This window comes from Chelonoidis abingdonii, chromosome 1, assembly GCF_003597395.2.
Source record: "Chelonoidis abingdonii isolate Lonesome George chromosome 1, CheloAbing_2.0, whole genome shotgun sequence".
Taxonomy (NCBI): domain Eukaryota; kingdom Metazoa; phylum Chordata; order Testudines; family Testudinidae; genus Chelonoidis; species Chelonoidis abingdonii.
In genome coordinates this window covers 78,110,520-78,133,102 of record NC_133769.1, presented here as the reverse complement: position 1 = coordinate 78,133,102, position 22,583 = coordinate 78,110,520, and the positions used below count along the sequence as shown (strand labels likewise).

At 42.3% G+C, this 22,583-nt stretch overlaps 1 protein-coding gene across 2 annotated transcripts in view; it reads right to left on the bottom strand.

Annotated features, from left to right (window-relative positions):
* Positions 1-22,583, bottom strand: part of ACSS3 (acyl-CoA synthetase short chain family member 3) — a 113,446-nt gene that overhangs the window by 20,158 nt on the left and 70,705 nt on the right. For both annotated transcript variants that reach the window (XM_032768209.2, XM_032768210.2), the window contains 2 exons: positions 17,370-17,465; positions 11,709-11,772 (listed from right to left, as the gene is read on the bottom strand). In XM_032768209.2, the coding sequence (XP_032624100.2) occupies positions 11,709-11,772; positions 17,370-17,465 (160 nt within the window). The remainder of the gene's footprint in view (positions 1-11,708; positions 11,773-17,369; positions 17,466-22,583) is intronic.

Here is a 22,583-nt window from a genome sequence, read left to right as displayed (position 1 = left end):
CCGGGGCCATGTTCACGTTTGGGGAGGCACAGCCTCCCGACTGGCCCTCATCAATATCTGAAATCGGATGCAGGCCTCAAGTCAAAGTTTGCGTGCTCCTGATAGACGCATCCCGGATAGGTTTTTGTCCAGCCTGACTTCAAATCCGCAATGATGGAGAGTCACCACCCACAGCATTTATTCCAGTGCTTAACCACTTTCAGGAGCTTTCTAATGTCGCAACCTAAACCGCTCGCTGCAATTTAAGCCCTGCTTCTTGTCTATCCCACAGGTAAGATACATTTTCTCCTTCTCCTTGTTAAAGTTTTATGTACTTGAAAACTGTTATTATTTCTCCTGTCTTCTCTCTCTAGAGAAACAAGCAATTTGTCAATCTTCCCGTCACAGGTCATTTTTTCTAGACCTTTAATCATTTTGTGGCTCTTCCTGGGCTTTCGCCCAATTCGGTCCATCTTTCCTGAATGTGCCTCAGAACTGGACATAATACCCAGTTAAGGTTGATCAGCTGAGTAGAGCAGAAGAATTACTTCTCATGTTGTGTTGCTACAATACTCTGCAAATACATCCCAGATATGGCTTTTTTTGCATACGTAGCGGTTACAACTGAACGAGTTGACTCTAATAGTTGTAGGCTTTTATCCACTATGTTGGCCCAATGATCCCTGTTCCGACCAATTCTCCTTCCATAGACAGCCGAGTCCCTATTTGGTATGTGATGCAATCTGATTGTCGCTTCTTAGGGTGTACGTTACAGTCGCCTATATTGAATTTCATCGCATTATTTGCAGAGCCATGTTCTCTGCCAGTTTCTCCTAGACTTTTTTAATTGTTAACTTCCAATCTCCAATCCCTCCTCAGTCTATCCACAAAACTTTTAAAGTGACTCTCCCATTATCTCTCTCTCTCTCAAATATATTGACATCGTGGACCCAGACCTAGATCACTGGTGTCACTCTCTGACTGATTAATGCCTTCCAGTCGGCGTGACTACCTCTGGAATTGATTTCGACCAGCTCATAGCTACATAGCCCACCTTACAGTAGCCACGATACTTAGGGTGTGTCTATTTTCTAGATTGTATGAGAAGGTCATACGAGACAGAGTATAACAAAATAGCCTTATGATACAGTCAAGATGGAAATGTATATCATTGTTCACCACCTCCTACCATCTCTTCAAGAATCTGTACGCTGGTCAACAAAGCGATATATGTTGGTTAGACATCTGATAACTTGTTGTCTTTGACCAATCCCATAGCTTTTATTTCTCTTTCACTACTTATCATAATACTGGGTGGTCTGCCAAGATTGATTGCTAATTATTGGCATCCATTATCTTTCTGACAGAAGGTATTACATACACAGGCAGGCGTCCCCTATCACATCGCGCCTGGCTTATTAATTATCTTATTCAGGCACGGTCAAGAAGACCAACATCTTTCAGTTTCTCTGCAAAATCAAATGTGGGCAAATGTAATTGTGAACTGCGCTTGACTAGTCTTGTTTTATTGGGTTATTAAATTAATGGTTGGTTATATGGGTAATTGAATAATTATGTGACTTAGCAAAGTATCTTCTTCCCAGTGGACGGATTCGTCTGCTACAATCCTCTTTGTTCCTAGGCACAGCATCGTCTTTCCTGCATTGCTAAATAAAAATACGTGTTTACCAAGTTGACTCTATACATGTTCGTTTTTAAAAGATCCATAAAAAATTAAGACCAGTATCCTCCCAATTTTGACTTACCATAAGGTCTGAATTCTAATACTCATTTTAAGAATAAATTTTTTAATGATGATATTACTCTCCCCTTGATTTTAATGGAGTTTATCCTGATTTGATACTCTACAAATATCACACACACTTTGTTTCAAATGACTGGAGATTTTTCAGAGGAATTATTTTTACCATCTCTTCGTTGTAGTATGGGCAGTACAGGCAAAGTCCGTTCCATATCTGTTGTCATAGGTTTTTAAAAGTTTGACGTCGATTAAATATGTTTTAGTTTAAAAGAACAACCTTGATAGTGATGAGTTTTCATATAGTTTTGACTTCAGTCTGATAATCTCTTGGTTTTAAAGAACTTTTAATATTCTCAAGTAAGCTGCCTAGGTGCTGTAGTCATAATAAATTAATAAACAGTGTCTTGTATCATGTAATTCAAAGACATGTAGGTCTGAAGACCTCGGGCAAGAGGCTTATCTGATCCTCCCCTATCTTGATCCAGGGAAAATAAAATTCCCAGTGCCACTAAAAATTGTGGTGAAGAATGCTTTTCTTCTGAGGAAGCCTTTCTAAAGAATTTACGAATGACCATGTTCATCCTATATTGTAATATAACATGACATTAAGGAAAAACCAAACTAAGGAACTACTTGCTTGGTGCTATGGGGGATACGAAATTACTGCGGCAATCCTACTCCAGGAAGAGGTCTTCTCCCTCAGTCACCTTCTGTATGCCACTTGCAGACACCAATCTTTGAAAGTAAATTTGTCTGTCCTTGAATAATCACCATTTATTTAGGAGATTGACCGTTCCTTTCGATTGGTCTTGCTTACAATACTCCTGCTAATACATCCCAGAATGATGTTTGCTTTTTTGCAACAGCGTTACACTGTTGACTCATATTTAGCTTGTGATCCACTATGATTCCCAGATCCCTTTCCACAGTACTCCTTCCTAGACAGCCATTTCCCATTTTGTATGTGTGCAACTGATTGTTCCTTCTTAAGTGGAGTACTTTACATGTCCTTATTGAATTTCATCCTATTTATTTCAGACCATTTCTCCAGTTTCTCCAGATCATTTTGAATTGTAACCTTCCAAAGCACATGCAATCCCTCCCAGCTTGGTATCGTCCACAAACTTTATAAGTGTACTTTCTATCCCATTATCTAAATCACTAATGAAGATATTGAACAGAACTGGACCCAGAACTGATCCCTGTGGGACCCTACTCATTATGCCCTTCCAGAATGACTATGAACCACTGACAACTACTCTCTGGGAATGATTTTCCAACCAGTTAATACACCCACCTTACAGTAGCTCCATCTAGGTTGTATTTTCCTAGTTTGTTTATGAGAAGGTCATACGAGACAGTAACAAAAGCCTTATTAAAGTCAAGATATACCACATCTACCACTTCCCCCCATCCACAAGACTTGTTACGCTGTCAAACAAAGCTATTAGGTTGGTTTGACATGATTTGTTCTTGACAAATCCATGCTGTTATTTATCACCTTATTATCTTCTAGTTGTTTGCAAATTGATTGCTTAATTATTTGCTCCATTATCTTTCTGGGTACAGAAGTTAAACAGACTGGTCTGTAATTCCCCGGGTTGCCCTTATTTCCCTTTTTATAGATGGGCACTAGATTTGACCTTTTCCAGTCTTCTGGAATGTCTCACGCCTTCCATGACTCTTAAAAGATAATTGATAATGGCTTAGATATCTCCTCAGTCAGCTCCTTGAGTATTCTAGGTTGCATTTCATCAGGCCATGGTGATTTGAAGACATCTAACTTGTCTAAGTAATTTTTGACTTGTTCTTTCCCTATTTTAGACTCTGCTCCTACCTCACTTTCACAGGAATTCTTTATTTTATATGTCCCATCACCACCAATCTTCTCGGTGAAAACCATACAAACAAGTCATTAAGCACCTCTGCTATTTCCACATTGTCTGTTATTGTCTTACCCTCCTCATTGAGTAACGGGTATACTCTGTCCTTGGTCTTCCTCTTGCTTCTAATGTATTTGTAGAATGTTTTATTTTTTCCTTTTATTTCCCTAGCTAGTTTGATCTCGTTTTGTGCCTTGCTTTTCTAATTTTGCCCTACATACTTGTGTTATTTGTTTATACCCATCCTCTGTAGTTTGACCGAGTTTCCACTTTTTGTAGAACTCTTTTTTGAACTGTAGATCATAGAAGATCTCCTGATTAAGCCAAGGTGGTCTCTTGCTATACTTCCTATCTTTCTTACGCAATGGAATAGATTGCTCTTGTGCCCTTAATAATGTCTCTTTGAAAAACTGCCAACTTCCCCTCACTTCAGCGTAGCTTAGTAGGTAGAGCACTACAGTGGGACTTGTGAGATCTGGGTTATATTTCCAGCTCTGATATAGGAATGCTGGGTGATCTTGGGCAAGTCACTTTCCCCCTCTGTGTCTCAGTTTCCCCATCTGTAAAATGTGGATAATGATAGTGACCTTCTTTTGTAAAGCACTTTGAGACTTAAACATAAAAAGTGCTATTGTAAACATAGAAGGGTTCCTACAGTATGAGTTTTGCAACTGTGCACATTAGAGTTCCCAACTATACAGTAATTGTAATAATACTGGGCCTGATCTTGGGACAAGAACCTGTCAAACCTCAAAGTGATAAGTGGGAATCCTTAAGTAATCAATATAATATATAGATTATGTATTAATCAGACTACAACAGCATGAAAACAAGGAACAAACTGCTACATCCTTTTAAAAGGTGCAATACTCCTCCACAGGCTAATGCATTGGAGACACAAGGCCATGACTATGCCTATTCTCCCAATGCTTTATGGTGCTGTGCTCCTTATTAGCCCTGCACTCTCCCAACAACATGGGTTGCCTTTCTGAAGTATCTTTATGGGATCTGTGCGAGGTCAGGGTGAGAAAAGATCTCTTTTTCCTCACCATTCAGAAGGGACAGTCAATCTCTAGCCTTAAATGAAAAAAAAAATTGTAGTGTGCCAGCATTTCAGAGTTTTTCTAGTACACAAAGGCTGTGCTGGAAACAGCAGCAAATGAGTTGAGGATTTACATTCCCTAACAACCCCAAATTTTTAGTTTAATATTAGTAAAACCTGTTAAAAACTGCCAAGAAGATGTCATATTATTAGAATTAAAGTTGGAGAAAAATGCTGAGATTGCTGACCATAATTTCTACAAATGTGTTTCCACTCAGCAGCATCCAAGTTGCAACTTCACAAGCAAGTAGCGTAATGGTCATCATTCACCCTTCTCCACTTCACTAATGTTTTTTCTTACATTTCCATAGTTTCACCTAATAGAATACAATTTAAAAGGGACACTGGATCCAAGTGACTATATCAAAAGAAGAGGGGGGAAAAACAACCTACTTCACAAGCGATCCCATGTTGTTTCCTAAGGATTCTTGGTGTATAATTTATTTTCTGATTCTCCCCCCACCATACTATGAGGGAGTGGTGGGGTATATAAGCCCTGCAACACGGAATAAAGAGTTAACGAGCAACTCTGGGCCCAGATGCCCTGCCCAGTCACATCTGCTGGGCACGATCACAATGGTGGCATAGCTCAAAAGGCAGAAGCCCATCCCCGTCAGGGTGGACAGAGCAAGGGAACTCCTAGGCTTGTAGCTCCTCCAGAGAGGCCACAGGAGTTCCTCAACACCTGGACCAGACCCCACTGTTGAGATGCCGAAGGCACCATGAAGACTGACCAAAGCGGGGCCTGACTGAAGGAGAATAGCCTCCGGATCAGAGTCAATGAGAAACCTCAGTGTAAGTCAATAAGCCAAACCCTGTGGAGACTTTGGCAGAAACCACGGTAGGAAGAGACCCAGGAAAGAGATTTGGTGGTGACCACCCTCAGGGCACATATCCGACCTGCTTGGAACCATGTGGAGCAGGGAGGCCCCAGGGTTCCCCTACCACTGACCCTAAGGACTCTTGCCACCTGGTGATACAGCCACAGACTCTTGCCACTAAGCGATACAGCTGGACGCCGATCCAACCCCCCGCGGCCACCGCTGACAGAAGGCCAAACTGCTACAATAGAGGATAGTGTACTGGCATTCTACCAGGAATTACAGAGTACGAAAAGTATTCAGAATCCCCACCCATGCCTTCTCCACCAACTCATCCAAATGCAGCAGAAGTCAAGATGGGGGTTGGGAGGACAGAATAAAAACCCACAATACAAATACCCTTAGAATCTTTAAAGCTCTTTAAAAAGGGAAACTTGTTAAGAAAGCTCACTTTTGGCTTTACCAAGGCTGGCACTGACACTTTAAATGGTCCCCTACAGTATAGGCCATTAATGACAAGAACCTAGAATAAAAGGTGATACAAATGCAGAAATAGCTGTACATGAATATATAACAAATAAATGTAGTTCAGCTTAACTGCCACAAAGTCACAAAATTCACCAATGAGTACTCCTCCTCTACCACTTTTGGGGAAAACAGTCAAGAGCTTCAAAATATTTTGTTGAGTGTTGGTATTTGGGGAAAAAACAGTTACTAACCTGTTCAGTAATTGTTGTTCTGGACGTACTGCACATGTCCAATCCAATCTTGATGTTTGTCTGCCCAGAGTAAAGTCATTGGAAACTTTTCCCCTCAATAGTACCCACTGAGTAGCTTGAGCTCCTCCTGCTGGCACACACCACTGCATGCAGGTATAAAGGACAGAGCGGCCCCAGTCCCCCCTCAGTTGTATCTTGCCAGACCTCCAACACAGAGGGTTAGGAGGGAGAGTCATGAGTGAAGAACAACTCACTCAACCCTAGCATTGTCTCTCAAATCCTGAGCAACACCACAACAGGAAAAAAATGGGTTGACTGAGGACTAGGTTGCCAATCTACAACTGTGGCTTTGGGCAAAATGCAGATAAGTAAATTGGCTGGCTGATATGGAAAGATGAGATCACCTTTGGCACAAACCTCAAATGAGGCTGCAAGTAAACCTTGTTCTTAAAGAAGATTGTATAGAGAGGGCCATCCATTAAGTCATGCAACTATCCTACTCTTCTGGCCAAGGTAATGGCAACCAAAACTGCCATCTTCATTCATAGATGTAGCCAAAGGCTCATACAGGGAGACCCATAAGTCTGGAAGGCATTAAATTTAGATTGCTTGGGAGAAGATGGTTTTGCAACCAAGGATACAATTTGACTAGCCCTTTCAAAAACCTTGTGAACATGTGGTTAGAGAAAACAGACCAATTATCCACTTTGGGCTGGAAAGCTTATTCCTGGGGGATTCCTGCGCAATGCGGAATTTGCACAGAAGTAATGTTCTGCACAGAATTTAATTTTTTCCCACATAACTGGTGCTGCAGAGCTGCTATTAGGGACTGCTGGACCTGACAGAGCCCGGCTCCCCAAATCGCAATGCACCAGGGCAAGCGGCATGCACGAGGCTGCAGTTCCCAGCATGCCCTGAACAAAGAAGATGGCATGTGAGCCAGGGCTGCACAATAAGCAGAGTTTGCCGGTCCTGCTTGGTCACATGGTGTGGCCAGGCCCCCTCCCTGAGCAACAGCTGCTGGAGTCGGCAACCTGCACCCTCCAGGGAGAAGCAGAAGCAACAGCTGAAAGCTGCAGGGAGGGATCACTGCTTTCCAAGAGGGGAGACTGAAGGTAACGGGGGGGGCCTCTCAGAAGGGGGCATGACTTGACCTGTTCTGGGAGACGACCAAATCTTTACCTTTTGCCTCCCCCATCAATAGATATGGGTTGTCTCTGCCCATAAAAAAACAATAACAAATGCTGCCTGGAGTGGAGACTGAAGCTGGGCTCTGGAGGGAGGGGGTGCGGGTGTCTGGCCCCACAGCTGAACTCTGGGGGGAAAGGGGGTGTAGGTGTCGGGCTAGGAAGCCCTGTGCAGCTAACTCCAGCCCCCCCTCTCAACTGTACCCCTGCAACTCCCTCTCGCCCTGGCAGTGTCCTGTGTTTGGGAACTTGAAATATGGTAACCTATGGAGGCAGGGTAAAAAAAATCAGAATTGACTGAAAGACCAGAGGGGCAGAGTTTTCCCCCAAGCTGTGCCGAGCTGGCATATGTGACACACCCAGACTGAGACGCCTGACAAAAGCATAACCAAGAAATAGGAACTGAGTTGTCATAAGGGTTTCTTTAGCTTTCTACTCCTGAGGGACTCTTTTTTATTGTCTGTATGGTTCAGACATACTTGCTGACAGGTATTTTGAAATAAATGACCAAAATAATTGAAACTGGCCTGATTATATTGTGTTATTTTTACAATTAAAATATTCAGAATTTTGTAGCATTTTAAAATATTGTATGCAGAGTTTTTAATTTTTTTTGGTGCCGAATTTTTTATTTTTTTGGCACAGAATTCCCCCAAGAGTAAATGCTGAAATAGCTGCCTGATATACCTTGACAGAACTAGCAGTCAAACCTCAGTGTTTCAGGTACAATAAGTAATCTAGTAGCTTTTGAACCAAAAAAAGGAATGGTGATGCTGCCTGCCTGATCACAGTAGTAAGAATGCATCTGTCAGGGAACCCAGGCTGTGATCTTGTAGGGAACAGAACTGCTAACACTTTCTGTTGATCCTTGTCGCAAATATGTTTATGGAAACCCCCACCGATGGAAGATATATCTGGCCAGATGTGGACAAAGAGACCACTCATGGTGTCTTGTAAATGATCTGCTCAGGTGATCTGCCAGATTGTTTTGGACCCCAGTAGATAAGAAGCTTCTAGACCTATTGAGTTGGCAGTGCAAAGCTCACAAAGCAGTGTGGCCTCTTGACAGAGCGGGCTCCTCCCTGCTTGCTGAGGTAGAGAATTGCTGCTGTGTTTTCTGTGAGGACTAAAAGGCAGGGCCGCCCAGAGGATTCAGGGGGCCTCTGGTCTTTGGCGGCAGGGGGCCCCTGCTTCGGCAGTAATTCGGCGGCAGGAGGGTCCTTCCGCTCCGGGACCCGCCACCAAAATGCCCCAAAGACCCGCGGTGGGCCTCCCCGCCGCCGAATTACTGCCAAAGTGAGACCTCCGCCAAAGAGCTGGGTCTTCGGCAGTAATTTGGGGGCAGAGGGTCTTCCACTCCGGAGTGGAAGGACCCCATGCCGCCAAAGACCTGGAGAGCAAGAAGCTCCAGGGGCCCAGGCCCTGTGAGAGTTTTCCAGGGCTCCTAGAGCAAGTGAAGGATCCCGCTCCAGAGGCCCTGAAAAACTTTTGTGGGGGCCCCTTCGGGGCCTGGAGCAAATTGCCCCACTTGCCCCTATCTCTCCCCCGCCCCTTCTGGGCAGCCCTGCTAAAAGGTTGTTTCCCTTTATCTGTAGCAGAAAAACTTGGCAGGCCAATCTAACAGCTTTCAACTTTCTGACCTTGATGTGAAAAGCCAATTCCTCTGCAGACCTAAATTCTGAGTCTGTAGAGAATGCAGATGGGTCCTCCAACCAAGGGCAGACACATCGATCACTAACATGAGCATCTGTTGCTGGCAGACAAAGGGACTCCCATACATACGTTGGCTGGAACTGTCCATCAAGCTATGGAGATGAGGGCGTGAGAGGTCACCTTCACTACTGAGTCCAGATGGTGACAGCACAGTGAGTAGCCAACCCTGTAGAATAATGAGGTGCAGTCTGGCATTTTGAACCACGTAAGTGCACAAGGCCACATGTCCCAGAAGCCTCAAACAGTTTCATGCTGTTGTGACTGGATGAGCTTTGTGATCTATAGCAATAGACTGAACCGTCTGAAACCTCAAGTTCAGATCATATGTCTCTACTGCTATACCACAATGGTGCCACTTCGGCACCAGAGAGGGCACCATCAAGTCCAGTGCCGACTTAGGCATTGATTTGGAGGAGAAATGCTTGGATTTCAGATATATTCTACTCAACTCCCTCTCATCCCTCTTTTCAGGCTTTGAGGGTGGATATCTTCTCCTGGTGGGTGCCTTTTTTGAAGACACATGCTTGTTGCTAGGCACAAGGGAAGGAGATGAGTGCCGGGACTCTGACAACGTTGGAGCAGGACAGCTCAAGCGTGGTCTGAGTACCACCTCCATCAACAGGAACTTCAGCCTAGCCTCCCTAGGCTTGAATTTACAGCAAATCTGGCACCGGTCTTTCACGTGCTTCGCCCTGGCACTTAAGACAACAACTGTGCGGATCACTCACTAGCAACAATGACATGGCATGAAGCCTGGCAAATGGGGCATTCCTAAGTGCTGGTGGTAGAACCCCAAAACATGGAAAACAATAAAAAATTTGCACATAACAACCAAACTTATTAACTAACTACAATTATACTTTACACACAGAGCAGAGAGAAAACTTCTGGTAATGAACAGGGATTCCAACGACTGTTGTGAAAAGTAAGAAGGAACTGAAGAGGGGCATGGGTGCAGCTCTGCCCTTAAATACCTGCAAACAGCAGTGCCCAGAGCAGAAGATGCTCGAGCTGCCCAATGGGAAAAAGTTTCTGATGGCCATATGTCAAAGTGTCCATTTTCTGACTGCAAATGAGATTTTAAATAGAGAGAGGAAAAGAGGTAGGATGTCCCACAAGTTAAGGCACTGGCTTGAGATGTGGGAGAACCAAGTTCAAGTGCTTGCTCTGCATGAACCAAAGTGGAGTTTTTCATCCCAGATCACACAATCAGGGAGAACAGGGACTTGAACCTGGGTCTCCCACATCTCCAACCAATGCCCTAACCACCCACCGACAGTATGTCAGTCAGTCATGCTTTCCTTCCCCTTCTCTCCAGATTTCCCAACAAAAACTCAGTTGAAACAGATATGTCTGCACAAAACATTTTGACTTTGAGCACATCTCAAGGAAATTTCATTTAGCCAGAAATCTTTCAATCAGTTCTAGTGCAGGCCAATGTTAAACTTCCAGTATGTTACTTATCAGCCCTCTAAAGAATGTTTTTGACCTAGCACTGCTCTCCTAGTTTTACTGAAACAACAGTGAGTTGGTGCATTGTCATAGGGGCCTGTGTTTGCTGAGAGTCAGACTAGCTTGTAAGTCAGAAAGGGGTACCTGGCTGACCAAAAGGACAGTAACCCCAAGTATTACCTGTAAATCAGCCAAGAAATGCAACAGGCATGTGCCATGGGAGCAGACACAATGGAAGCTCAAGATGATGAGAAAGCAGAAAAGGAGATAAGAGAAAAGCAGTCAGTATTTAGAGAGGTTTTAAGCTAAAAATCTCCTCTGGGGACTAGAGTGGGAAGGTATAAAAAAGGGTGTGCATTTTAAAGTGACTTTTAATGTTTATGAAACACACCAGACTGGAAAGACAAAGGAGTTTGCTATCAAGTGTTATCAAAGAGAAGACACAGCAAGGAGAACACCAATGATTCTCTTGCCTATGGAGTCTTTCAATACATGTTCCTCATCTGACCTGTAGCCATTCTGGGACAAGTCATCCTCTCCATACAAACCACACTTTCAGATAACAGAAGGGCTCTTGCTTTAGTAGGATGAGGAAACCTAAAGAATTTTCAAATATTGCTTTAGGTTGAGCTAGCTAGACAAAGAAGCAGCAAGCAGTCATTACTTCATCCTCCCAGAAATCAAGCATGTAATTCTGTGATTCTCCAGACCTCCACGGAATCAGAAGGAAGTCGGAGACCTGGCAGTGTTCTCTTGTATCACAGTAATTAGGCTTGTTCTTATACCAGCAAATAAGAAACAAGGCAAAGAAGTCTGCCATTAAGGAAAAAAAGCAGTGTAGAGTTTGTTTTAACCCTTTTGTACCAGGTAAGCTGAGTGCTCCCATATCAGTGTTGCAGGATAAAGTGAGAGATTCCTAAAAATCAACATGAAAGACAGCCATGCTCTTCTACTCTCATCCTCCTTACTTTATGTGCCACTGCTGTTTATGTCTTTGTCAAAAAAAAAAATAGTCTGCCCTTCGCAGCAGTTTTCATGTAAAGCAGCTCCTCTTAATTATAAGACACCCTGTACGTTTTGACTTGCTTACTTTACCACAATATTTCCTAAAGTCTTGGCCTTCACTGGTTGCTTGTTGTCATCCAGAACCATCACTGCAAAGTAACAAAGAAAGAGATCATTTTTCTCCCTTGCAAATGGTACTTTTCAGACGGACAAGGACAATCTCTAAAAAGCTTGTCTACCTGGGGAGTCAGTGCAAGGCAAGCCAGAGTGAGAAGCTACAATGCATTAATGACTAGGTAAACCCTAATATGGAGCACTACGGAACATCTACTGAGCAGTAACAGGGTCCACGCAGCAAGTTACTACATTGCAGATTCACACCCTGTCTTGCAGCACACTAACTCACCATGTCTGCAAACCTTAATCTGATGAATGCCCACTTATGTCACACTTCAGTGTGGAGTAGGAACAGGCAACAAAAGGAATTATAGAATTTCTCAGTCCCAAAATAGATGAGTTAAAGATTCCTGTCAGCATCCCTGCCACAAATACCTTAGGCCTTAAACTAAAGACACACAAACTGAGAGGGAGAAACATCTAGTTGGAATGAAAAGAACCCAATTCCAAACTAAAAATTAAAAGAAAAAAAAGCCCTTTCAGAAGTAGGGCAGTGGCCAATGAAAAAGAGCCCATAAGAAATATTAGTAAGTGATAACAACTAAGGTTATTAGAGACTGACCTAGCATCCACTCAATAAATATCATTTGTGGTTAAAAAAAACCGTCTGTTTTTCAAATGCACAAAAACTGTCTCTGATTCGTCAGACTCTGCATAGTGAAATCATCATCCCAAAAGGGAAGGATTGTGTTTTTTATACTACAGAGAGGTGAGCTGAAATAGCTTCTGATTTGCCCAAACTCATGCAGCAGGTCAGTGCCATAGCTTGGAACAGAATCCAGAGACCAACTCCAGTGCCATTTTCAATGGTCCACACTACCTTTGTTACAATCTTCAGTAATTTGGTTATTATTTCAATAGAGGACATTTAGGTTTACAAGGACAGAGCCTGGAATCTCCTCTTGGTTACTGTCTTTATCTAGGAAATCTATTAGAATCAAATTCATGCTGCCTGGGAACAAGGGAAGGATGACAAATAACTTGTTGCCCAGGGCTGTGGTACCCTTATCTGTACTAACTACTCAGAGGCATGAGTAGCTAGAGTTACCTCATTAAGAATGGTTGATGTATGTGAACAGCAAGTGAAGATGGGGAGGAGAGGCATATTAAGCCTTTTAAATCATAAGCTATTTGAGTGTGGCCAAGCAGAGGAGGTAACTCTGACAGATATGGCATTTTCCTGCAATATCCTTGAAAAACCTTAATGAATTAAGTTTATTTGGAGTCCATTGTATTAAACACAAAGGTAATGTATTATTGTGAGCCCTGGGAAATGTTATGAACTTCAAAGGATTATTCTGAATAATGGGCCAGACCAGAATGGACTCTTGGACAGTGTCAAGTGGCTCGCCTGGGGAATCTCAAAGGGGAGGCTGAAGCAATGCCATGAGGAGGGAATCATTGTCTACTGCTTACCCATTCCCAGAATCTGAAGATCAAAGATCCAAGATGTCTAAAGAAAGGACTAACTCCTACCAGAGAGTCTTTGCTGGAGTTGGGGTGATCTCTGTCAAACTTATTAGCATTTGTGTAGGTTCTTTTATTGTTTTTAATGTTTTCTCTGTAATGCTTTTGACTTGAAGAATAAATGTGCTTGCTTAGGAAGAGCTGTGTAGTAATTTATAAGTATGGGCAATCATGTTATTTACAGCCTCTGAAAAGAAAGCAAAGAGTAAACACTGGCCTGTTTAGGCAGTCTGGCATACCAAGAATAACACAGTGTAGGCAGGGAACTATGCAGCCTGGAAAACCCTGACCACGACTGGAGGGAACAAGATATGGATCTCTGCCCAAGAGAGGTGACAGCTAAGAAACAGGGAGCCTAAAAGTGGATGCCCTTGCTGGACTCCATAGGGGAATACAGGTGGAGTTTACCTGACCTGCAACAGTAACATCCAGCTAGGTCCATCCTGCTACAACAGCCTTGGACAATAAGGAAGAAAGTTGAGGTGAGAGCAGAGATACCCACATCTGCCAACAGACCTTTGAAGTATCATTGTGTCTACCTAATACACAGACTCCAAGACTGCTGAAGTTTGATCTTTGCTGTCTGAAACCACTCCTTCAGAAAGGACAGTGATTTTAACACCTGCATAGCCTGTCTCAGACAATGGGTCAGAGGCTTGGCGTAAGGACAGATAAAGGGTTAATTAAACAGACAAAAGGTAAGCTACGAAAGGTTTTGTGAAGGATAAATAGGAACTCAGAAGTCATCCTGTTCCCTGTCGCCCGAGGAAGGGCGAATCTGGGATGCTAACAAGAAGCTTCCATTCTCCTGGACAATGACTACAAATTCTGTAAACACTATTTGTTGCTTGTACCTGTTCAAGTAACATAAGAAAAATCCAATAAGTTAGACTTGGAGAACTTGGACTCATATAGTAAGAGGAGATAGTCTTACTCATACCACAGTTTCAACAACTTACATTTTTTAGTTTGTTTTTGTTTTTCATTAGAGTCCTCAGTTTAATGTAATTTGTTTAACAAGGTGCTAACATCAGTTTTTATATTAGATTTTGTTTCCTGACAGCTAACTATTTAGGTTTCCAAGATTTTTAGAAAAATTTTAAGAACAGCAGCAGTTTAGGGGTATTCCTGAACTACATGGCTACCAACCTATATTCGGGGTATTTACTGCCCTCAGATCCAAAAGTTGCTGTATTTTGTCTTGGATCAATAACAAATAAACTTATAGACCAAGGGACCAATACCAAATGGGTCAGATCTCAGAAAACATCAGAGCTAGAAATGAATGAGATATATTATTAAAAAAATAATTCAGATTTAAATTAGTTTTCCAGCAGTCATAGCCTAACCTGGTCACTCAATGTTGAATCTTCAACTGTGGCCAAATCCTGCTCTCATTTACCACAATGTAAAGCTGGAGTCACTTCACACAATTTACTTTACTCTGTATTTACAATGGTATAACAGGAAAGAATTTGGCCATTTAGGGGGGTAAAAGGGCATTTCTTCCAATTTTACTTCCCCAAATCCAATTTAAAGGTATCATGACTTCAGCAACCATTGTCCAGAGAACTACTAATGCAATTTTATACTATTGGAAAGCACAGAGTCCATCTTTTAAGTGGCATAAAACATTTATCTCAAACTAGATACTAAAGTAGCAGGAGCTAGAGTCATATCACAACTGAAGTGACGAAAAGTGAGATAGTAATCAGAAGTGATTTCAAGGTCCTGTATTTCATTAACAGCAGGGTTACAGGGTTTGTAAATTTTTCCAATAAGTGGTCCTGAACCATTGGTTAGAAAGGAAATGTGATATCTGTTCCCTTACGGAACATACCTGAATGTACATTCATTTTATAGTCTATTTTAAAGTACAGTAGAACCTCCGAGTTACGAACATCTCAGAAATGGAGGTTGTTCATAACTGCACAAAACATTGTGGTTGTTCTTTCATAAGTTTACAATTGAATATTGATTTAATACAGCTTTGAAACTTTCCTATGCAGAAGAAAAACGCTGATTTCCCTTTATTTTTTTTAGTAGTTTATATCTAAAGTAGTACTGCACTGTATTTGGATTTTTTTGGTTTTTGTTTTTCGTCTCTGCTGCTGCCTGATTGCATGCTTCCAGTTTCAAATGAGGTGTGTGGTTGACTGATCAGTACGTAACTCTGATATCCGTAAGTTTGACGTTCTACTGTAACTCCTTTTCATCCATTTAGAAGGAAGTTTTTAGATATCCTAACAGCAGGTTTTGCAGAGTTCATTTAAAATCTCTGCATATGTGTTTCCCATGTATACTTGCTAAGCCTGACTACCATAGCTTTGGGAACAGGTTTGATGCAATTATATTCTGCCACTGTTCCCTGCTTATTAGAGCTCTGGTCAATCTTTAAGCCTTTTCTCTAACTTCATCTTTCATTCATTGTTTGTCTTCAATAACTACTGGTGCCAAAGTCTAGGGCAGCTGAAAACGTTTATTTTTTTTAATGTTCATGTTCACTTCTACTTGTTAGAAGAAAAGTCAGCCAACTGTTTCTTCCCAGGAACGTGAGCACTTCTCCTGTAGATGGCTTGACCTCAAAAAAATCTAATTGTGTGTCCTTCTCAAAGTAATTCCTGAACACTCTGGGTCAAAATCAGAGTTCCCAGGCATAAAAATATTTTAGAATTCTTCGTCTCATGGCTGCACACTCTGCACGCAAATACCGTCCACACGATGAAAGCTCTCACCTTTTATGTCCTATGCTGGTTCACAGACAACAATTTTGTACAGCTAGAAATAAAAATGCTGCACACGTATTGAAACATAACGTGTTTAACAACTCTCTCAAATATGAGCCCCTGTACAAGTCTGAACACAAACACTTGTCTTCTTTGATAAAACGAATGGGGATGTGAGGCAGGTACAAATAGACAAGATTTATACCCATACCATGTTGATTTTTAGTTCATCATTACATATTTGTAGAGGTCACAGACTTCAGGAAGAATTATCTTTATACACTTAAAATCAGGTGAGTTTTTATATTACATTGTTGTGCCAAAAAAGATTAGATTAGTGTGTTTCTGAAATATATATGTACAATGTATACACCAAACAAGCAAAACCATTTAGCCTCTGAATAACATATGTAGTCATATATGTAAGGTATAGGTATGACAATACGTTCTTAAAGCACTATTTAGCTACATAGTTTAGCTACTATTCCCTCTCCACAATTATAAAGATGATCACTATTAACACTTTTTCCTAACCGCTAAAAAACAATGTTACTGCTGGTTATGGTTTAACACTAGATTACGGTTTGAAGCTCTGAATGTTTCATAATATCCATTGTCCCTTTGCATGCAGGCATTCCAGACCTTCAGACTCAACAGTTCACTGACAACTACAGTAGCCAGTTTCTTGTGCACTTTCAAATCTAACTGTATGCCTGAGAAATGCTGGGTACATAAGGAATGTGTAAGACTAACAGTTGAAAGATGGAAAGGAATGCTTGCTAATAAGGCAGATTGCTACGGGTCTGACCGTGTGAGTTTTTGAGCACCTCCTGAAAAATGCAAGCATCTTCAAGGGATACAGGGTAAATTAAAACCCATCTGATTAAGTGCTTGCTGTAATTTTAATGGTACTGGATGCTGTAGTCTGATTGTAAGAACTGATGCTTCTGAACCTGACACAGGTCAAAAAGTTGCATGTGTGTATGTGAGAGAGAGAGAGAGAAAAAAAAATGGCTTTAAGTCAATCCTGGAGCCACTAGACTGGTTCCAAGGACAACACTGAATTGCGCCAACATACACAATGGCATCTCCAGGATGTGTCGGCTCTCAAATCATGGTTTTTTCCCCAGCCAAACTGGGGAGAAGAAAAAATAAAGAAACACTGGTGAGGAACTACTATGTTGACTCATGGACATTCACCCAGTTAAGTAGCCAGTTAAGCCAAAGAGGTGCAAAGCTGATTGAGCAGAGACCAATTTTGGCCCTAGATTGTTAAACAATAACTGTAATCTTAAACCCTGATCTTGTGAGATTCTGAGGTCTCTCAGACACGTAAGCAACCTGCTCCCCTATTGATATACACTGCACACTCTTACCATTGTATCCTGGCACTGATTTTCCTGCTTGTCCTGGTGGAGGAGTTGTAGAGTTGCCCAAACCAATGCAGGAAGCAGTAATTGCAGATCCAGTTTCTGTTATGTAATAGAAGGAAAATGTGTCAGTTAAGGCTTATACTTAGTGTAATTAAGTACTTACTGATGCCAAGCTTGGTTTCTAGTTCGGCACATCAAAAATACAAATACATTCCCAGATGTGCAATGAAAGATTTAGAATTCAGAAGATTCATATATAATTGTAATGAATGCAAATTCACCACAGAAGTCAGAGTGCTCTAAAAGGCCATGTTTCCATTCAATAACAGACAATTAAAAAAAAAATCTCTATTGCACTAAGAAAAAAAGGAACCTGTAGCTTATTCTGCTCCGGACCTAGGGGAGTCAGAGAACAACAAATTACACGTTTGCAAGAAACCTATAAATGATAGAACTACTACATAAGATTATTTTATGTATATTTTAAGAGTTGTCCCATCAACCAGAATCAAGAGGAACAATCTCTAGAAAACACACTAGACCAGACTTGTCTTACTATTCTATCTCTCTGTTTAGACTGTCCTAGTGCTTTCTGTGTAAGGTGTGTATCACTAGGTGGTTGCATGTTTAGTAGTCTCTGTAGGCCGAGCTGACTGTACACATCAGCATTCCTCCATTCTACTCCACAAGCTCCCAGTGTGCCATCCTCCCATCCTCCTTTATTTCATGGACTCCCAGTAACTTCCCCCACCCTGTCCCTCATGCCTGAGGCTCTGTGTGTCCCCTATCCCTCCCTCCGCTCTATGCAAATGGCTCTGTGTGCCCCCATCCCCACCCTCCCCCGTCCATGTCAGAAACTCTGTGACTCCCCCCTCACCCCTATTTCCCCTCATGGCAGGGACTCTGTATGCACCTTCATTTCCCCATACCAGAGTCCCCAAAATTTCCTCCCGCCATGAACTGTATGTTTCATTCCCTCCCCTATACCAGGGTCCTCCCATTCCAGGGGCTCTGTGTATGCTTCCATCCCTTATTTCCTCTTCCTCATCATTTTTATTTCCATCTGCGAGATAAGTCATTTAGGGTGTCAACATGTTAAGCTACTGGAAGGATGAGCAGAGATGAGATGGGATGCTGTTATGCTGGAAGATATTAATGGGTGCCTTCAACCAGTTTGATTTATAGACAACTGGAGGGAAACTGGAAGCTGTTGTGCTAAACAGATGACAGTGGCTCCATGTCCCTCATTTTCCTCCTTTCCGTTTTTCAATTTTGCCTGCAAATCGGTACACTGATACCTAGAATATTCCCTGGAATTGATCAGATGTGGCATTTAAAATTTATGGTGTTATATACAGACAGAGGAATGCAGTTGTGCAAAGCCTTCTCAAGGCTGAACAACTGTACGCAGAATTCTATTTTGGGGCTCAGAAATTCTCTCCCTTGAGATGCTCAGTAAGCAGACAAGTGCAATATTTCCCAATTTCATGCTGCTGGGCAGGAAGACCAGAGAGTAGTCTCTGTTACGAAGCAATGGATCATTACTTTATCTGGAACTATTGCTGACAGTTCAGGAATATCTATTTTATAACTCATAGGGTTCTCACTGAGATACCACTTTGGGAACTATTTGCAGCTACACAATGAAGAAGAAAGGAAAAACAAGGTAGTATAAAGTATGTTGTAGTAGTAGTAAAAATAAGTATGGCTGTGCTGCAGTCATGAAGTGCTAGATTAAAGCTTGCTCAGGTACATTCACACAAGGGGCAATCAAATCCTATGACTACAATGTAGACATATCTTAAGTTTCTGAAGCTACTAGAAAGAAACTTCATGGGAGTGCTGGGGGAAGAGGAGTCATTCCTTCAGTATTTCCAGCCCCAAGTATTCAACAAATCATGAGCCAAGCCCCCAAAAGAATGAGATTTGATAAGCAATACACTGAGGTGTTTTTTTTTTAACTTGCTTTCTAGCTTGTGAATCTTCAGTGCTCATATATTCAAGCTTATCGCCACACCCGGGATGGCTAGGAATTTACTTTCATTAAAATGAAAGCTGAGGTTCTGATGAGCTCATATAACTCCAGGGTCTGGAGGAGGGGAAGGGTTAATGAAAAAAATTGTAAGACTCACAATAGAACTGTGAGAGTTGTCTGTGTTTATAGGAGTATTGTTCTACAGCAGCCATACTTCCCTCTGGAAGGAAGCTAAGTCTGTATTTTTGCTATGGAAGCTTTTCATGTTGGTAGATTCTTACAGGAGTTAACCAGTCAGTGGTAAGATTAATACAGAACATTTAATAGGGTCCTTATTCAGTCTACTGGCTTTACCATATATGCAGGGCCCAAAATGGGCTGATGTGCAGTAGTTTTGGCCAGTAACACTGATGGCCTTACTAGAATTTCAACTCATCCATTTTTCAGACTAAGCAAGCCAATGCAGGACCAGAGATGGCCCTTGAACTTGCACCAAGGTCAAGCTGTGCCAAGCAAGAGAAGCATGCCAAGTTGTGAAAAAATCCCACCTTAAGGCAGCCTGTCTCAGATGCTGGCTGCAGGAGGCAGATAACAGCTACACTAAGAAGAGCCACAGAGGTCAGATAGAATAGCGGAAAGGCAGTGGACACAGCTTGAACTGGAACCTCAGGGATCTCCAGTGGGAGGAGGCTGAAATTGGCCTGAACAGGAGCCTTGAGGGTTAAAGGGAAAGTAGGAAAGAGAAAAATAAACGGAGACAACAACTAACTGAGCAGAGGGAGAACAGGTCAGAAGAGATTGGGAGAAAGACTGAGGGCTGCACCCAGGTTAAGAGAAAAACTGTCGGGAGGGGGGCAGGCGTGCACAGATTCACAGGTGAAAAGAGAAAGGGGGGAGAAAATGGTTCAGAGTTATAATAAGAAAAGGAGGAAAGAGTGTGGAATAAATGATGTGTGAAAACTAGAAAAAATGATAAGGATATAGCGTTACTGTACCTCTAAGCCACAGTTTAGATAAAAGTGAGGGTTATGGCAAAGACTAATATGGGCCTATTTCCTTGAAAAAGAAAGAGAGAGACTCGTATTGTGCAGGCAGAAAAAAAAAGGTAAGGAGTTCCTGCTTCCCTATGATGTAAATGAAAGGAGCCTCGTCCCATTTAACAATGTGTGTGAGGATATTTGCCAGGGTTCTTTTGCAGTAGAAGCAGGGAGGCAGTAGCAGAAGGTAACAGAGCTGCAGAAGCAGAAACCCTGACAAATGTTATTCAGCAGGCTTGGAACTGCATTTTCCCCAAAACACTGATATTGGGCTATTATGTGCCCTAACATTTTTTCCCCATTCAATTTTTTTAAACAGAATGAAGTCAAATTGAAAAATAAGGGCAGATACAAGTAAATACATCAAATTTCCATACAGTCTGCATTTCCCTGGGGGTGGGGGGAGGTGTCAGAAAGCAAGGGGAAAGGGAGAATCTTCCAGTTGATTGCAGGAGTTTCAGGGAGGAGGCTACCGAACCCTCTGCAACAGGTCTGTTGAGAAAGGCCTGGTCTACACTACTAAGTTATGCCAGCATAACTATGTCAGGTAGGAGTGTGAAAAAATTCACACCTTCTAGGCCAGTGGTGGGTCTGCGGACAGTCAATGTAAACACTATCTTGCAGACCACCAGCTGATTACCCTGATGGGCTGCAGGTTGCCCATCATTGTTCTAAGCAGTCTAGCTATGCCAGCGGAATGGAGTAGTGCAGATGCAACTAAGCCAACAGAAGCCAACTCCTTCTATCAGCACATGCAGTGTCTACACTAGCAGTCTATGCCAGCACAGCTTTACTGAAACAGACTCTTGTAGTGCAGACCTGGCCAAAAGGTAGTATGTGGGGTTGGCTTTTAGATTAGAGCTGAGAAGAGGAAATCATGGGACACAATCAGTCTCCTTTCAGATGACCTGGACTGCTCATTTGTTTGTGGACATCACTTGTCAGTGTATTTAAAATTTAAACTTCTGACAAGCTGATGCCCAACTACCTGCTGCTGCAGTGGGTGGCACTGAGGAAAAAGCTCCCCTTCAAAACGCCACTCTTCAGCCTGTTAATGTTCTCCCTGTGAGGCCCTCCCGCCTAACCTGACTGCTTCACTATACCCCAAAGAACTGCTACTCTACACAGCTCCTTTCTCTAGTGCCTCCTGTGCAACTCCATTAACTTCAGCTTAGACCAGCAACGGACATAGGCCCAGGCACCAAACAAATGTGAGGGGGAGGCAGCATGCAGACTTGAAAGCCTTGCAGTACAATGCAGCAAGAATGAAAAATTTGGGGGGGAGACGAGATGACACAGGAAGGAAGTAGGAGGATAGTCACAGGGAGCTAGGAACTTAGGGCTGGGAAATCCAGGGCCCCAGACAGTATCACACCCCTATAACACAACATCCATCACAAATCTCCTCTTAGGGCAACCTGGGCCTCCTCCATTCCTCCCCACCTTCAGGAAACCCGGGGTCCGTTCCAGAAGAGAGAGGATTCAGTATTTACCCACCTGAGTAAAGGACTTTGTGGGAGTCAGGATAGCTCTGCTGACATCATCCCATGGAGTGACTGTAGCCAAGAGAGCCAAAACATATTGTCCCCCTCCTATGATAATAGTGGAAGACCTCCCCACCCCCATGTTGGATTCCCGAATCAGGAAGTCCATGTAGGACCGGTCTAGTTTACAGGAAGAATATACTCAGTGTTAAGTCTGGGACTAGGAAGTGCGGAAAAGTCTGGTCATGAAGATCCTGGAAAATTCTTGGTTTTAGGACTCATTTTGTCTTATTCCACTTCTAGGAGTTGGCCTGAATCTGCTAAACTCAGTTCACGTGCGCTGCAAAGTAGTTCTGTCACTGAAAATTGTTACAGTACCTATTAACCTAAGCCACACTTGAACTTGTAACAGACAGCCATTGCCAAAAAGCTGAACTGTCCCATTATGAGTTTCATTGAAACCATCCAATACACCACTTTATCACTGTTTTAATGCAATGTTGTGGATGTGACTCTCGGTAACTCAGCAAATCAATTTATATTTCTTATTCACAACATTGCCAAGGACAGAAATATTAATAAATTCTACATTTAGTATCATTGTTGACAGCAGTTTGTGAACTCCAGCCAATTTCTCTTTATACACAAGTTGACAAGAATAGGAAATGCCTTTGACAAGGAAAATTACTACAGCTGCAAAGCAATGATTCTGTCAGAAAAA